Genomic DNA, 18,038 nt, shown 5'->3' on the forward strand with positions numbered 1-18,038 from the left:
TGTCACATGGGGATGCTATTACTATCTAGCAAGTAGAAACCCAAGGTGCTGTTAAACACTCTAGGAGGAATAGGAAATTCCCTTACACCAAAGAATTACCCATCTGTAAAGATAGTGCTGAGGGAAACCCCTGTCTTAATTGTGTCTTTAGTATGTCTTCTCACTGTGGCCTACTCCAGGGCAATGCAGATCAACATCAGTTTAACCTGTTCTGAACAGTATGTATAGCTATGTAGAACAGTCTGCTCTTGTCTCAGAGATCTGACTGCCTCTGCCTCCTGAGTATTAGGATTAAAGGCGAGTCCCACCATATCCAACCAAGAAGTAGATTCTTGCTGGGAATGACAACACATACCTAACACTCAGAAAAACTGAGGCAAGACTAGAAATATAGCAAAACCATGTCAGAGAGAGAGAGAGAGAGAGAGAGAGAGAGAGAGAGAGAGAGAGAGAGAGAGAGAGAGAGAGAGAGAGGGAGAGGGAGAGGGAGAGGGAGAGGGAGAGGGAGAGAGAGAAGAGAGAACACCCACTAGGCATGGTGGCATACACCTATAATCCAGTCACTCAAGAGGCAGAAGCAGGTGGATTACTGTGAATTTGAGGCCAGCTTGGTTTACAAATTGAGTTCCAGGACAGCCAGGGCTATTACACAGAGAAACCCCATCTCAAACAGCAAAAACAAACAAACCAAAAAGAAGTACAAGTTTAGTGTGATAACACATACCTATAATCTCTGGGTGTAGAAGCACCAGGATCAGGCGTTTAAGGCCAGCCTCCATCCATTATGTAGCCTGATATGGGTTGCATGATACCCTATCTGGAAAAAATAGAACTTTTTCACAGTCTTCATCTAAGTCCCTTAAGCATTCTGTAAACCTGCATGGAGTGAGGATTTTCTGACTTTCTACTTGCTCTCAGGATTGTCAGATAAAGTATAGGATGCCCAACTGAATTTGATACCAGGTCAATACAAAACAAATTTTTGGTTTTGGTGTGCCTCATTCAATGTTTGGGAATACTTCTAAGAAACTGTTAAGTAGTTTGATTAAGGGTAGGGAGAAAAAGTGTGTGTGTGTGTGTGTGTGTGTGTGTGTGTGTGTGTGTTCCTTAATCCTGATGGTAGAATTCAGGCCTGACATAGGCAAGACAGTGCTCTACCAGTGAGCTACACCCTCAGTTCCTACTTAGTATTTATCTGAGATTCAGATGTAACCGAGCACCCTGTGCTTTCATCTGATGAGCCTGGGGCCCTCCTCTGAGATCGAGGAAACACTGCATGAGCCTGGGGTGTGAACCTGAGGCCCTCCTCCAAGATCCAGGAAACACTGCATGAGCCTTTTAACTGTGGACAGTGAGAGCCACTCTTGGCCACATCTGTCCTCAGTGTTGCTGCTCTGCATGTCTCCAGATGACAGTACTGCCAATCCTCCCACCTGGTATAGGGACTTCTGGGTGGGGCTTTCAGCTCCTCTAATACTCCTGCCCGGTCAAGATCAATGCTAGGCTGAGTCCTTCTTTCAGCTCTAATCCTTCTCCCTGGCCAGCATTTCTGAAGCATGGCTCTTGACTTGGACTTTTATGTTGGAATCAATTAAAATGTCTTGATAAGACATTTGCTTATGAAATGTCTGCTGCATGCCGGTATCTTTCACTAGGTCTTGTTTGTCTCTGTGCCAAATCGCAGAAGCCAGTAACTGTTGCTATAGTGTTTACTTTGATGATGTGCTCCAGAGAGAGCTTGTCTACCTGGCAATTAGTTCCCTCCTAGGGAACTCTGGTATTATTTGGCCATCCTATATCAGCTAAAGGCAGCTGAAAAGCCCAGAGTCTGGCTTTCATGGTCAAGGACCACACCCTCCAGGACTCCGTTATTGGAGAACTTTCTGGTCATCTGACTTTAAAAGTAGGTCACAGGCAGTGCTGATAAAACTTGTCTGAAAGCTGGGTTTTATTATTTTCTTTAATCTCTTTTTTAGTCTGATTGAGAGCTTGAGACAGTACAAAATAGGATTGCTAGGGGATAGGGATATAATATAACTTCAATGGGCCAGATCACTTGCCTAACATGAGTGAAGTCCTGATCCAGGACAGCAAAGAAAAAAAAGCCATAGGATTGCTCACGTGATCATGAGGCAAGGTATAGACACGAACCAGTTGTTTCCTGCTTAAAGCAAATTCAGAATGTAAAAATGGCTCACTTGGCAAAGTGTTGGCCTAACACACACAAAGTCTTAGATTTATTCCCAGCACCTGGATGCATACACCTGTAATCCTATCACTTTTGTGGTAGAAGCAGGAAGATTAGATGATCTAGATCTTCCTTGTCTGTGTAGAGAGGTCATAAAGTAGACTACTTGAGACTGTCTTAAAAATCAAAAGGGCACAGGCATGACCTTATCATCAATTTCATTTCTCTGTCTGTCTGTCTGTCTGTCTGTCTGTCTGTCTGTCTGTCTGTTTACTTATACACAGGATCTCTTGTGTAGCCTAAGCTGGTCTTGAACTATAATCCTCCTGTCTCTTGCTTTCTGAATGCTGGGATTGTAGGTATGCATCACCATGCCTGGCTTATTAGTAAATGCTGGAGGTAGAACCCATTTACTAATTCATGTTTGTTTATGCTAGACAAGCACTTTACCAGTGGAGCTATATCTTCAGCCTTAATTTGTCTCTTGAGACAATGTGTCACTATATATCAGAGGCTAACTTAGTGTTTGAAGTCCTCCTACCTCAGCCTCCTACCTCCTGAGTGTTGGCATGACAGGCACTGGTCTGGCAGGGTTTTTTAAATTAGCAAGTATTTGATTTTCAAGTATTTGATTGACACAGAACTTCCTGGAACTTCTCAGAGGGGATTGCTAGGCAGTCAGAAGGCTGATCCACAGGCAAAAACAAAAACAAAACAAAACAAAACAAAAACACAAAAACAAAACCAAAACCTGGGGTACTTGGTTGTGTAACAGATCCCCCAACACACACACACACACTATACATGTATGGTCTTCCCTCATTTTACAAATGTAAACAAAACCAGACTTTTCTTAGATCTGCCTTCGTGGGGGAATTCAAAGTTAGGCTGTCTCGGACTGTCCACTAGTAGAATGTGTGCTTTGCAGTACAGGGATTGAGTTCCGTCCCTAACAGGATGGAGCTGGGAAATGAAGCTCAGTGCTGACTTGAAATATTAAGGATTACAGTGGTTTGGTTGGTGTGTGTGTGTGTGTGTGTGTGTGTGTGTGTGTGTGTAGAGGGGGTGAGATAGGGGCTCACATATGGCAAGTTTTCTCCTCACCATGTAGCTGAGGAAGACCTTGAGCTCTTGATCCTGTCTTCTATTCTAAGTGTTGAGAGGACAGCCACACTCAGTGGTGAGAGTCTCAGCCATACACAGAACAGTGGTATGGACACCACTTCACCAAGTTATTTTTGAGTCAAGGTCTCTCTCTGTAGCTTACACTAGCCTTAAACACATGACTCATCTTCCCAAGTGCCATAATTACATTTGTGAGCCTCAGTGGTAGACTGCTTGCCTAACATATGCATGTTGCTTTAGCTTTTCCTTGGGAAATATGAACAATGCCTTTGTCCCTAGATGGGGCACCAGGAACAGCTTTGTCAAGCCCAGCTTGGAGAATGAGTGAGTTCATTTTATTACAGTGACCCCAAAAGATACTCCTGGATTTCCTCAAAACCAAGTACAGCCAGGCTGGAATTCTGTGCAGTTCTTCTGTGAAGGGATGTCAGCAGGCCCAATCTTGTGAGGGCCTCGTGCAGGTAATCACAACTGCTCTGATTAAGATCATAGCAGTCATATCATACTCGGAGGACAGTGCATCACAACAGTGGGGTAGCCTGAGCTAGATCCCCAAAAGCAAAACAAAAGGTAAATGCTTAAGAAGTTCACTGGCCCGTACCACTGCCTGTCTTGGTCCAGCCCCCGCAGCAGCTCACCTCTGACTTTCTGAGGGTTTTGTTTTGTTTTATTTTTGTTGTTGTTGTTGTTGTGGGTTTTTTGTTTTTGTTGTTGGTTTTTGTTTGTTTGTTTTGTTTTTTCGAGACAGGGTTTCTCTGTGTAGCCCTGGCTGTCCTGGAACTCACTCTGTAGACCAGGCTGGCCTCGAACTCAGAAATCCACCTGCCTCTGCCTCCCAAGTGCTGGGATTAAAGGTGTGCGCCACCACTGCTAGGCTTTGTTATGTTTTTTAATAGTAAACTGAGCTACTGTCTATCAGAAAGCAAAATTCAGAGCTTGAAAATGTCATGTTTACTGTTTCCTTGTGTGAAAACTTTGTGTGTGTGAAATCTGATGTTAAGATAGGACTGGCTATTTATAGATTAAACACCTCAAGTAGTAGTACACCATGGTGCTCACATATGACATGGATAATTGAATGGTTCGTACCATCAATCAGGTAGACCCATGTAGTACACCGTGGTACTTACATGTTACATGGGTAAGTGAATGGTCTGTCATCAGAGAACCATGACAGAATAAATCCTTTTGGTTTTGACAGTAAAGTCCCTCAAGGAGCTTTGTTAATGAAATGTTTTAGGGCTCTGCAAAGCAGCTAACTTCTTGCTGCCCTTCTTAAACTAAGGCTTGTTTAATCTCTGTATATGTTAGGAACGTCAGTGCTGCTAAGTTAGTGCAGAACCGGTCTGGGCTGAGGATGCAGCTGACTAACAGTGCGTGTGCGTAACCTTTGTGAGGCTCAAGAGTTCCGTCCTCAGCACACGGAAAACAAAAGCACCAAGCAACGCCCCAGCTACCTTTTGTGTTTTAGGGAGACTCGCAATACCCTCAATAAGTGACTGGGAGTCACACATCAGATATCCTGCATATCAGATATTTACATTATGATTCATAACAAGTAGCAAAATAGCAGTTATAAAGTACCAATGGAATAATTTTATGGTTGGGGGTCAGCACAGCATAAGGAACTGTATTAAAAGGTCACAGCATTTGGAAGGTTGAGAACCTCTGCCTAAATGCTAAGTAGAAATTTCTCATACACGACTGCATATTCATGGTAGCTGTTCCTGGCAAAAACATGTGTTCACAGCAACACCCATAGCGTGTTTCCCAGGGGGCCCTGCCTGGGTGGGAGGGAAGCATGTTCCAGATGAGAGCCAGATGTGATAGAGTGCCACCCCACCTCCCTTTTCTACTTTGACAACTTAGTTTTTAAAAGGGCTTTTTTTTTTTTTTATTATTTTTTATTTTTGATTTTTCGAGACAGGATTTCTCTGTATAGCCCTGGCCGTCCTGGAACTCACTTTGTAGACCAGGCTGGCCTCGAACTCAGAAATCCTCCTGCCTCTGTCTCCCAAGTGCTGGGAGTATCCTAGAATCTCCATGTAGTCTCCTGCCTCTGCCTTCTTAGTGTTTGGGATTATGAGTGTGTTCTGCTATTCCAGCTTCATTTTAGAAAAAAATAAAATTACATTTTAGTGGTGTGTGTGTGTGTGTGTGTGTGTGTGAGAGAGAGAGAGAGAGAGAGAGAGGAAAGAGAGAGAAAGACAGAGACAGAGGGGAGAGAGAGAGACAGAGACAGAGACAGAGAGAGAGCTGCTGCCATGCTTATATTAGAGGTCATATGACAACTTGCTGGAGTTAGTTCTGTCCTTCAGCCATGTGCGATCTGAGTATCAAACTTAAGTTGTAAGTCATGGCTTCAATCACCTTTACCAAGTGAGCTGTTTTGCCAGTCCTCAGCTACCTCACACCCCCCTTTTAAAAAATTTTTTAAATTTTTTGTCTAATTTTTTATTTTTCAAGACAAGGTTTCTCTGTGCTATGTTACCCTGGCTATCCTGGAACTCATTCTGTAGACCAGTCTGGCCTCAAACTCAGAGATCCTCCTGCCTGTGCTGCCTGAGTCCTGGAATTAAAGGCATGCCCCTACCCCAACCTGGCTTCATTTTAAAATTTTTGTTTAATAATAAGACCTCTCTCTCTGACAACTTCCAAATTTAACCCTCTGTTCACTGTAGGCTGTTTTTGTGGAATGGTCTTTTACATAATTCAGTATTTCATTTCTTATAAAGAAGACTATTTTTGAGAGTAAAATAGAATTCAAACTCCCCTTCCACGAGTATATATGCACAGGCCATCTAAGCATCTCAGCGGGGTGAGGCAGGAGAGAGTTTGAGGAGAGCCTCAGCTACATAGTGAGTTCCAGGTCAGCCAGGACTGCACAGTGAGACCCTGTCTCTTAAATCAACAAAAATGTAAATTCAGTTAAAATAGCTTTGGAAAGCATGGTCTTTTCTTTTGGTTACTGTGATATTGTATGTGTAAGTAAATACACTGGAGATTGAACCAGGGCTTCATATATGCTCAGAGGTGCTCTATTACTGAGCCACGCCCTGCTTAGGCGTGCCCTCCTCGGGTCCCTGCTCCTGTTCTTAAGAACACTGTCTCCTTAAATGAAAAGGAAGCTCTGTGCGGTGTTCTCTAATAGAAAAGCAACTGATGCTTCAAAAGTCGCAGTAAGTGTTTGTGTGCTCAGTCCACTTTGGGCAAGAGTTTAATATCTAAGAACGCATAAATGATCATCAGGAGGTTAGATGGAGGCAAGCTTGGCTAGCTGAGTTTACAGCTCTTAGCAAGAACCTAAGGGAGAATTCTTACAAAACAGTATGCTAGTAATGATTTTTAGAATGAGTTTTTAATATGTTGAAGCAAAGTTGGAGTTTACTAAGAAAAGTTTTACTGGTCATGGAGGCTCATTTGTGTCCTGGTACTCTGGAGACTGAGACAGAATTGCCACAAGTTAAAACCAGCTAAGACCCTGTCTCATGGCCGTGCAGCGGTGGTGGCGCACGCCTTTAATCCCATCACTTGGGAGGCAGAGGCAGGCGGATTTCTGAGTTCAAGGCCAGACTGTTTTACAGAGTGAGTTCCAGGACAGCCAGGGCTACACAGAGAAACTCTGTCTCGGGGGAAAAAAAGAAAGAAAGAAAAAGAAAAAGACCCTGTCTCAAAAACAAAGAGATTTTAATATAGATTTAAGTACAGATATTAGAAGAGAACATTTTAAAAGGCAACTATGTATCCAAAGGGTAGGTAGGCTTCTGAGAGGGGCCTCAGTGAATGACTTTTACCTGTTCTGACCCAGATACAGACACATAGAAGCCTCTATTAACCCTTTCCTTCCCTTTCTCTTCATTTGTTTTTGTTTGTTTGAGACAGAGTCTTGCTGTATGGCTGTGCTGAGCCTGGAGCTCAGAATATAGCCTAAACTGGCCCCAAATTCACAGAAACCCTCCTGCCTCTGCTTCTGAGTACTGGACTTTTGAGCATGTCTAGTGCCCTCAATTGCTTTTTCTGTTTGTTTCTTTCCCCATTGCATAATTTATATCAAAGCTGTGGTTTCCTTTAAACCAAAGGAGGACCTAAGTGGCACGTGGAAAGGACCTACCAGGAGGAAATGCCACGCTTGTCTGTGTGGCTGTAGACTTCTTACCTGCGGTAGAGAGGCATGAAGAACTGCAGGATTTTAAGCCTGGAAAGGAATTTAAGCCCCAAGTCTTCGCTGTTCAAGTCACCCCAGGCTTTTGAATCTTAGTTCTGTTTTCTTAAATCTTGGGAGTGTAGCTATTTCGAGTTGAAAGGAAAGGGGTATGAGGGGCCTTCTGCGCCAAGCTCCATCCCTGCACACTCACCTGACCATCAAGGAGGAGCAGCCCTGCCTGGCCCCTCTATTTCATAGCACTGACCACTCACTGTCTGTTATGAGCCTATGCTCCCCATTAACATGGAAACACCAAGAATTCACTATACATTTGCTGCAGCTCCGGGAAATGGTAAGGGTTGAATAAATGTTGAGTTAAGCTGGGCAGTGGTGGCTCACACCTTTAATCCCAGCACTTGGGATGCAGAGGTGGATGAATTTCCAAGTTCAAGGCCAGCCTAGTCTACAGAGTGAGTTCCAGGACAGCCAGGGCTACACAGAGAAACCCTGTCTCAAAAAAACAAAACAAAAAAGTTGAGTTAATTCCTGAATGGCGGTGTGGATGTTAGGTCCCTTGCCTTTACTCCTTCTCTTTTACTGAAACGTGAACACACGAGTCATCAAGAGATTTCCTTTGTTGTTCTAGGCTTCCTTGTTCATCTAGACAAAGCTTATGTGAATTTCATAGCAGTAGAAAGGGAGGCAGGGCCCTCCTGACCTTGTCCTTACCCTGATGAAGTCAAAATGCACAGGTAACTTTCAGTCCACAACACTCCTTGTGGTTCTTGTCTTTTCCTCACCTCTAGGCGAGCTTGGTTTAAAAAAAAAAATCTTTAAAATCTAATATGTTTATTTAGAGTGGATGCAAGAAACATGCCTGAGTGGACTCCACACTTGTGATTTTTAGTGTTTAAGAGGTAGGGGCAGGAGGACCAGGAGTTAGAGGCGAGTCTCTAGGCCAGCCTGAGCTATACAAGATCAAAAAGCTTTAAAAGGAGTAGATCTGAGGAAAACAAACTGAGCCAGCAGAGGCTTTAACGTCTCATTTCTGCTGTGAAGTGGCATCTCAATCCCATCTGTGGTACATCCTTTTGTGTTACAAAGGAAACCATCCGAATCTTAGAGAACTTGACCCATAAGTTACTGTGTGTTGCTAAGGCCGTTGGTTGTGAAAGCCTGTTTTGATGGCTTGTGAGTCATTCGCCTTTTTTGTTTGCTTGCTTGCTTACTTGCTTGTTTGAGACAGGGTCCCACACAACCCAGGCCAGACTTGAACTGACTTTGTAGCTGGGATCACAGGTGAGTGCCACCATGCCCTGTTTTCTTGCCACTTGTGTTTTTGTTGTTGTTGTTTGGTTTGGTTTGGTTGGCTTTGTTGTTGGGTTTTTGGTTTTTGTGTTTAGATTTGTTTTTCTTTTTACTTGTGTGTATGTGTTTGTACATGAGTATATGCCAAGTGTATGCTGCAGAGGCCAGAAAGGGCATTGGGTCTTCTGGTGCAGGAATTACAGGCAGTTGTGAGCTGCCCGATTTGGATGCTAGAAGCCAACCTCAGGTCCCCTGGAAGAGCAGCAAATATTCTTAACATCTTAGCCATCTCTCCAGTGCCCCCTCCTTTTTAAGATTTTTTTTTTATTGTCTATATTTAAGGTAGACAACGTAATGTGGGTTTTTTGTTTGCTTTTGTTTGTTTGTTTGTTTTTTGTTTTTTTGAGACAGGGTTTCTCTGGAACTTACTCTGTAGACCAGGCTGGCCTTGAACTCAGAAATCCACCTGCCTCTGCCTCCCACGTGCTGGGATTAAAGGCGTGTACTACTACAACCCAGCTGCTTTTGTTTTGAGGCAGGTTTTCACTATATAGCTCTGACTAACCTGGAATGCTCTGTGTAAACCTATTTCAAATTCTCAGAAGTTCAACTTTGAAGGCTAGCTTCAAACTCTTCTATCTGCCACTGCCTGAGAAGTACTGGGATTAAAAGTGTGCGCCATCATACCCAGCTCTGCAATATAATGTTTTGGTGTATACGATTAAATAGGGCAAACATAGCAATTAACATTGTAGCAGTTGACAGAGGTTGGTGTGCTATTCATAGAATCATCTACTCCTCTGACTTCAGAACTGATTAGGTTCAGAATTACTTAGGTTGGAATGCACCACATACATTATCCTCCCCACCCTGTCCCCTCAAATAGAGCTGTCCCTTGGTATCCTCACGGCGTTTGCCCTAGCCTCTGAGGACCTATCGTGCAGATACTTGTTTGCATGTCATTGTACACCCTTCACATGCCTTTAGTCATCCTTAGATCATTTAGAACAGCCAAACCATTACAATGTGTGAATAGCTGTCAGTTCATACCGTTGTGGGGGGAGGAGGGCCGGAATGATGGCTAGGAAGTTGTCATTGAGTGTGTGCAGTTAGTTGAGCCTGTGTGCAGTGTGTACAGCCTGGATTTAGGGCTGTGTATGTATATCCCTCGAGATAGTGAGTACTGTGGACAGATGAAGGAAGCAGGGATAGGCAGAGATGGGAAGGGGATTCTGAGGGGCAATGTTTATCTTACAACTGGAAATATTAGAGGAAGAACATTTGGGCAGGAAATGGAAAAGTATGTTCCCAGGATTAAAAGCAGACCAGTGTGGCTTGACCACAGTGAGTAACTAAGGGAAGAGCCAGGCTTCCAAGCAGAGAGGCCTCTCAAACACCCATAGGACAAATCTTCATTCTCCTGGGACCTTTGAGTTCTGTGTGGAGAAGGGGCTTTTGAGCAGAAGAGAAAAGTGAGCCCTGAACTGCTCTCTCGTGATTAGTGGGTCCAAAACAGAGATGCTAAAGGTGAGGAGGCTAAGGACATCTTAGGAAGTCAGCACAGAAGTGGGGCGAAGGAGAAGAAGGGTGCTTCCTCTGGAGTCCCATGGGATGTGGGCGAGTGCTCTGGATGCCTCCTGTGTAAAGAGGAGTGTGTTTAATCAGTGTGGCATACACTTGAACATTGTAAATACTAAACTGATGTGAATGATGTTGACTTGTCCAAGGCTGCAGAGCCAGTCAGCAGCAATCCAAGCAATGAGCTAACACTGAGCCTTTAGTTGGTATCTGCCATTCTATGCCGAGTCACCATGCCCTATTATCTTTGAGCTTTTTGTTAACATAGACCCCCTAGTAGAAAATCCTCTGATACTTGAGGACTCATACATACTAACTTAACATTGCACCAGGCATGGTGAGTTGCTATGGTTTTCTGTCTCCTAGAATTCTAGATCAGGTGAGCTGTCCATAAATGGTGCCATTCTAGACAAAACACAAAGTAACTGGTAGGAGGAAGGCGTGACTAGAAGAAAGCTGCTCTGTGGATGGTTTCTCTAAGTAGTCAGATGTCTTTCAGGATAGAGCTGTGTTCCTGTTGTCCACATGCCTGTTAGTCTAGAGCAGGCACATGCATTTTCCAGTGGGAGACTGCATCACGCACGTCCTTCTTGCTGGAAGTTATAGGTCAGTGTGTGCTAAGAGAAAAAAAGGAGTAGAGCTAAGAATGTTGGTGTAACTCCCCAGACTGTCAGGGTTCTAGTGATACATCTTAAAGAAGTGTTTGAAGTGCTTCTATCTGTCAGTTTTAACTAAGCTAATTTTAAAAAATTGCTCTTTGTACTCTGCCTTTCCCATGAACCTCTGTGAGTTTAATGCATACAATATGTGGGAGGAAGCCTGTCAGCCCAGCCCTAGCCCCAGTCTGAGACGTAGATTTTAGAAGTGCATGATTGCACCTGCAGGATCTGTCATCTCATAAAATGAGACCTAAGACCATTTCAGCACATTTTCTAGGAAAGCATTTCAGGAGAAGGTGAGAGAAAGTGCCACTCCCATCCTCCGTTGCCCCTATTTTCTTGCACCTCAGACTATGCAGGGACGACTGTTCCTCATTACCAGGGAATGTGAGTCATCCCCCGATTTGTGTGATTGGGATTCCAAAGCATTGCTGTGTCCGATACTTATTAAATCCAAGTGGCAGCGCAGCCTTTCAGACTGTAGGGGAGCACTCAGTTACAGCTGCTGACCTGGTTCTAGTTACCACAGGGAGACGCTGGTGAGAGCAGCAGCCCCCTCCGAGGGCCCAGAAGTCCATGTGCATGGCTATTATGGCTATTAGCAACTATTCTAGGTTTGCAGGTTTCTTGGCTCACTTCATGAACATTTCAACACATTTCAGCTCCATGGTTATATCTTCATTGGGACCTGTAGACTTCAAGGGAAATGTCCCAGTGCCCCAACAAGCTGGTGCCAACAGTGCCAGTGTTACAGGGCACCTCTTTGCAGATTCAGTCAGCCCAGCAGGCTGCCCAGGATCTAGCAAAACATGATCCATTTCTAGCTTAATCCAAACAAAACAAATAAAACATTCACCAGAGAGGGAGGAAACTATAAATGTTGCCAGAAAATGAGTATGCTGTTTTCCTCCTTCTAGAGTGTTTCACAGCCAACGGTGCAGACTATAGGGGAACACAGAGCTGGACAGCACTGCAAGGTGGGAAGCCATGTCTGTTCTGGAACGAGACTTTCCAGCATCCATACAACACGCTGAAATACCCCAATGGGGAAGGAGGTCTGGGTGAGCACAACTACTGCAGGTAAGATGGGGCCACGGTGCCTCGAGATGATCCCTGGTCGCCTCGGCCAGCTGCTTCCAGCCCTTCTCACAGCTGGAATGCTTTCTTATCTCTGTTGGCCAACTCACAGAACCATATCATTGTTTTTAAGATGAACTAATCAGAACCAGAGAGAAGGCTCAACAGTTAAGAGTTCTTAGCACTCTTCCAGAGGACCTGGGTTCAATTCCCAGCACCCACATTCGAGCTCAGAACAGTCTGTAACTCTGGTTCTGGGGGACCACACACCTTCTTCTGACCTCCACAGGCACTGTATGCGGCACACAGATAAACATACAGTGAAACACACAAAAGAAATAAAAATGAATCCATGTCTTTCTCTCTTTCTTCCTCTCTCCTTTTTCTCCACCTTAGTTTGCTTTTATGCTGGATTCACAGCAGTGCTTTGTCTGGTCACTCACTCTCTTGTCTCTTTGGGAGGATTTTCTCAGGCGGTCCTCCCACCAGTGCACATTTCATGGGCATCAAAACTGCTGCTGCTGATATTCAGACAATCTGGGACCCAAACCTTTCTCTGCCATGTAACTTAGGTTGTACCAGAACTCCTGGATTCAAGTCACTCTACTCTTAAGCAGATCAAGCAGCTGGACTACAGACACAACCACTGCTTGGCTCCAACAGGAAGCCCTAACTTAACTCTGTCGTCTTCAGAGTGTATTTATGATTATCTGTGGGAGGTGAACCACAGCTTTGGTCAGGTTCTCTGTTTTCTGAGATTAAAGAGAAGTTAAGATTCACTGGCGGCCAGCGAGATTGGTATCCCAAGAACCCAAGTAAATTCTTGGCTGTCCTGAAAGCCCACCTGCCGTGCTAGTGCTCAGAGGCAAAGGTGGAATTCCAGGAGCTGACTACCTAGGGAACCATATTGGCTAGCCTGAGTTCAGTGAGAGACATAGTCTCAATGAATTATGTGGAGATCGATGGAGAAAGCCTTCAAAGTCAGCCTCACACCTCACACATGCATAGACACCCATTGGAACACACACACACACACACAAACAGGCAGAAAGATAAAAATAGAATTACAAGTATGTAGAAGCCAGAGCAAAATTTCCAAGCACTTTTGTTTATACCTCTCAGCTACTTACACCCAAGGTCATGATAACATGACTCAGGGTTCAGCAATGTGGTGAATTCAGTCATTCTTAGGACAGGTGTGCGGCTGCCTCTTGAGCCTTTAGGACAAGGAAGAATGATTCCAGAGGCCTCCTCCAGTTCCATGCTATGACTCTGGTTTTCTGGTACATGAAACATCTAACATGGGCACTGGTGACCCAGCTGAGCCAACACATCTATTCCTGCATTGTGTGGACCACTCTGTCCTCCACATGCCTATGCTAACACACTAGGCCTTTGTGGCTGTCCTGACGTTACTAGGTTATAGATCATGTTGGTTGGTTTGTTTGTCCTTCCCTTCAGCTCTTTCCATCTATCCTCACTTGTATCAACTGATTGACTGTCCCCCATGTTTGCTACTGCTATAGTTTTTCATTTGTTTTTGTAAAAGCACTAAAAGTTTATTCCAAGTCAGGCATGATTGTGTGCATTCTGTCATCTCAGCACTTGAGAAACCAGTTATGGCAAGATCAAGAGTCCAAAGGCATCCTTGGCTACATAGTGAGCTATATAAACTCCCACCTCAAAAACCTAAACCAAAACCAAGTAAAAGCTTTCTGTAGTATAGGCTAGTCCTCCTCTTGCTGATCTTTCTCGAACCCTGCCTGGCAAAGGTCTGAAGTATTATGTGTGGCATCTTTCCACTTTGCTGTCATTTGTATTTTTAAAAGATGTATCTTATTATTTTAAATTATGTGTATATGGGGGGGGGGAATCTGTATACAGTTGCAGGTGCAACAGAAGGCCGGAGATATCAGATTCCCTATAATTAGAGTTACAGGTAGCTGTGAGCTACCCAATGGGATTCTGGGAGCTGGGCTCCAGGTCCACCAGAAGAACAGTGCATGCTCTTGACCACTGAGCCATCTCTCTAGCGCCTGTCCTTTGTAGTTCATTATTAGGCTTACTTATGCTCATTAACCAAGTCTTCATTTATTTTCAATGTTTTGCATATTAATATTTTGTATAAATAAACACTTATATAGGCTGCTGAGATTGTTTAATGGGCAAAGGTACTTGCTGCAAAGCCTAATGACCTAAGTTCAATACCCTGACCCGGATGAAAGGGTCAACTCCCACAAGTCCTCTATGTGCTATGGCACATGCTCCCTACACATGGACATATACTTGCAAACAGATAAGTAAAATTAATATTTTTAAAAATGCAAGGGAGGGGGCTGGTGAGATGGCTCAGTGGGTAAGAGCACCGACTACTCTTCCGAAGGTCCTGAGTTCAATTCCCAGCAACCACATGGTGGCTCACAGTCACCCGTAATGAGATCTGATGCCCTCTTCTGGTGCATCTGAAGACAGCTACAGTGTATTACGCCGGAGCAAGCGGGCCATCCTGAGCCCAATTCCCAGCAACCACATGATGGCTCACAGCCATCTATACAACTACAGTGTACTCATACACATAAAATAAATAAATCTTTTTTAAAAAAAAGTGCGGGGCTGGTGAGATGGCTCAGCGGGTAAGAGCACTGACTGTTCTTCCTAAGGTCCTAAGTTCAAATCCCAGCACCCACATGGTGGCTCATAACCATCCATAATAAGATCTGACACCCTCTTCTGGTGTGTGTAAAGACATCTACAATGTACTTATATATAATAATAAATAAATCTTTTTTAAAAAAATGCAAGGGAGATAGCTTGGTTGGTTTGATCCGTAGCTCCCACATTAATAAAAGCACTGAGTTGTCGTATGTTAACAATCCCTACACTGGGGAGGCAGAGACAGGCAGATCCCTGCTACTCGGGAGGTTTCAGGCCAGAGATAGAGACCCTGTTTCAAAATAAGAGAGGTGAATTACACCTAAGGAATGATACCCAAGTTTGACCTCTGGTCTCTAAATGCACACTCATGCACAAGTATATGCGTGAACATACACATACATACAGGAACATGGACTCACAAGAATATAGGTATTCATACATGAGCATGCACACGTGCATGAACACACACAGTCATAAACGTGCACATACTCTTATCCCCACAGTTACTCCATTTCTGCTATATTAACCTCCTCTAGTCTTTCTATTCATAAGAATGGCTGGCTGGGGAAGGGTACTTAGAGAAAGGAGGAGGGGTCTTTGGTATTGTCTGCTGTCTTTGCTAGATGAGTGCCTGTGTCTATACTCACAGGCTTGCAGGAGTGCACTCTTAGCATTCCAGGGCTATACCTAAGGGCTGGGAGGACCTTCCCCCAGCACCTTCCCCCTTAACTCCTTGGGCTACAGCCCTCTGATTTGATGGAATGTAACAGACCAGAATTACCAGTTTATACTTCAAAAGAGAAGGAGGCGAATCTGTTGATGAAATCACCTCAGAGTCCAGGCCTTTTGCTCTAGTGCTGTGGAGAAGTAAGGATAGGCTTGCCTGCTCTTTATTAAGCTATTCAGATGCTTTTAGAATGGCTTTGACATTGATAATAAACACTTGTTGTCTAGGAGTTTTATCCAATACTACATCAAAGCTGAACTCACAACAGAGGGAGGAAGACGACGGTGACATACTGTTTAAAGAAGGGCTTTGTATAAGCCCTGCCACTTTGATTTCCCAGCTGACATCCGACACCATGTTTGCCTTGAACAACTTTTCAGATCCATCACATCTGAGATGTCTACATGCTATCGAGTGATGGGAACCGGCTTCTCCTGGCTGGACCTAAAGTATCTGGATTAGACAGAGAGGCAGAGCCCAGGAAGAGCAGAGCTGTCCCTCGCACCTGCCTGAGGGCGCAGAAGAGAAAAGGCTCCTTTGTGCCTGGAGAAGCTTATCTCTTAGCCACACAATGGGCTTGTCTGCTCAGGCCTCTGGGCTGGCTGCAAAGCTGGGGCTGGGGCTGGGGGGTGTCCTTGTGCCCATTTCCTGCCTAACTGGAGTGTCAGGTTTCCAGTATTCTGAGTCTAAATAAGGGGCTTGGGAAGGGGTGACGTGAGGTGGGCTTCTCCCCCTGTAGCAGCCCCTGTCATTTGCTGAGCTGCTTCACCAGCCCTGCTCTTTATTAGCTGTGATGTCTCTGCACAGAAACAACCTTGAAGGTCATTTACTCCGAGCTGTTCTCACTTGGAAATGTGGAAGTCAATCTTTAAAAAGCATAATTGTCTCCCAGCATTTGGGGGACAGAGGCAGGCAGATTTCTGAGTTCAAGGCCAGCCTGGTCTACAGAGTGAGTTCCAGGACAGCCAAGGCTACACAGAGAAACTCTGTCTTGGAAAAAAAAAAAAAAAGCATGATTGTCATGGTTAAAAGTTAGTGTCCTGTCTGAGGGATCTCTGGTGCTGGAGGACCATGTCTGTCATGTGAATTATTCAGCATGACTGAGTAGGCTTGCCAGCCAAGTTTGTGTTATGTGAGTTTATTTAGCTGTTTGGAAACTATACTTGGGATATTCATTATTGAAAGAGGAAAACAATAAAACCATAAAAGAATACCCCCCAAAAAAACCCTAAAATGCCAAAGTCTTATCAAATCCTAGAAATAAACATTTCTAAGATTTGAGATTAAGCCGGATGTGGTGGTACATACTTTAATCCAGGCACTCAGGTGTAAAAAAATTAAATCTGTTTTCTCTCCCAGCTCCTGCTCCTGGAATGATGACTCTGAGACCAATTATTATTAATATTTATTTATTTATTTATTTATTTTGGTTTTTTGAGACAGGGTTTCTCTGTGTAGCCTTGGTTGACCTGGAACTCAACTGTATAGACCAGGCTGGCCTCGAACTCAGAAATCCACCTGCCTCTGCCTCCCAAGTGATGGGATTAAAGGTGTGCGCCACCACTGCCTGGCCCAATTATTTATTAATAAATGCCTAGGCCATAAGCGTTGGCTCATTCCCTGACTAGCTTGTAACTGATTTAACCCATTCAAACTATTCTGTCTTCCACATGGTTAGTTACCTCTCCTTCAGCCCCTGTCTGCCTCTTCCTTTGTGTCTCCTTCAACGTCTCCCACACTGTCTCTCAGCATCTTTCTCAAATCTCTCACCAGTCTTCTTTTCTTCTCTCACTATTTCCCAGAATCCTATTCGTCCTGCCAGTGCCCTATGTCCTATTTCCTGTCTCAGCTCATTGGCCATTGGCTTTTTTATTGACCCGTGATGCTTATAAGAGATTCTTTTACACTCAGGAGGCAGAGGCAGGTAGAGGCCACCCCAGTCTACATAGTGAGTTCCAGAATAGCCTGGACTACACAGAGAAACACTGTTTCAAATAACACAAAAAGTAACCTTTTTTTTTTTGAGATTACATCCTTCTCTAAATATTACCTTTTTGAAACTTCCAAGAATTGTACTATCTGTGGTTTTATTGTTTGATTTGTTTGCTTGCTTGAGACAGGATCTTGCTGTGTAGCCCAGGCTGAGCTAGAGCTTGTAGCAACCCTCTAGCTTTAGCTTCTTGGGTGCTGGAGTTACTGGTCTGAGTCAACTGGCCAGCTCATGTTTTCCTTCCTGAGTGGAGATGACATTGAAATATACACCAGTTATTAGAAATGACAGGGAACTCAATGCTGAAAAACTGAATGGACTTGGGGCTGGTGAGATGGCTCAGAGGGTAAGAGCACTGACTACTTTTCCAAAGGTCCTGAGTTCGGATCCCTGCAACCACATGGTGGCTCACAACCACCTGTAATGAGATCTGACACCCTCTTCTGGTGCATCTGAGCAAGCGGGGCCAGCAGAGGTCCTAAGTTCAATTCCCAGCAGCCACACAAATGATAGCTCATAGCCATCTGCACAGCTACCGAGTACTCATACACATAAACTAAATAAAATAAATCTTTAAAAAAAAAAAA

At 44.2% G+C, this 18,038-nt stretch overlaps 1 protein-coding gene across 3 annotated transcripts in view; it reads left to right on the forward strand.

Moving 5' to 3' along the window:
* The window catches only part of Kremen1 (kringle containing transmembrane protein 1), a 70,645-nt gene that overhangs the window by 6,343 nt on the left and 46,264 nt on the right, over window positions 1–18,038 (forward strand). For 2 of the 3 annotated variants that reach the window (XM_031339873.1, XM_031339872.1), the window contains exon 2: window positions 11,920–12,082. In XM_031339873.1, the coding sequence (XP_031195733.1) occupies window positions 11,920–12,082 (163 nt within the window). Of the gene's footprint in view, window positions 1–11,919; window positions 12,083–18,038 lie in introns of those variants that run through there. The other variant, XM_031339874.1, reaches the window with a different exon arrangement.

Source organism: Mastomys coucha, unplaced genomic scaffold, assembly GCF_008632895.1.
Source record: "Mastomys coucha isolate ucsf_1 unplaced genomic scaffold, UCSF_Mcou_1 pScaffold22, whole genome shotgun sequence".
Taxonomy (NCBI): domain Eukaryota; kingdom Metazoa; phylum Chordata; class Mammalia; order Rodentia; family Muridae; genus Mastomys; species Mastomys coucha.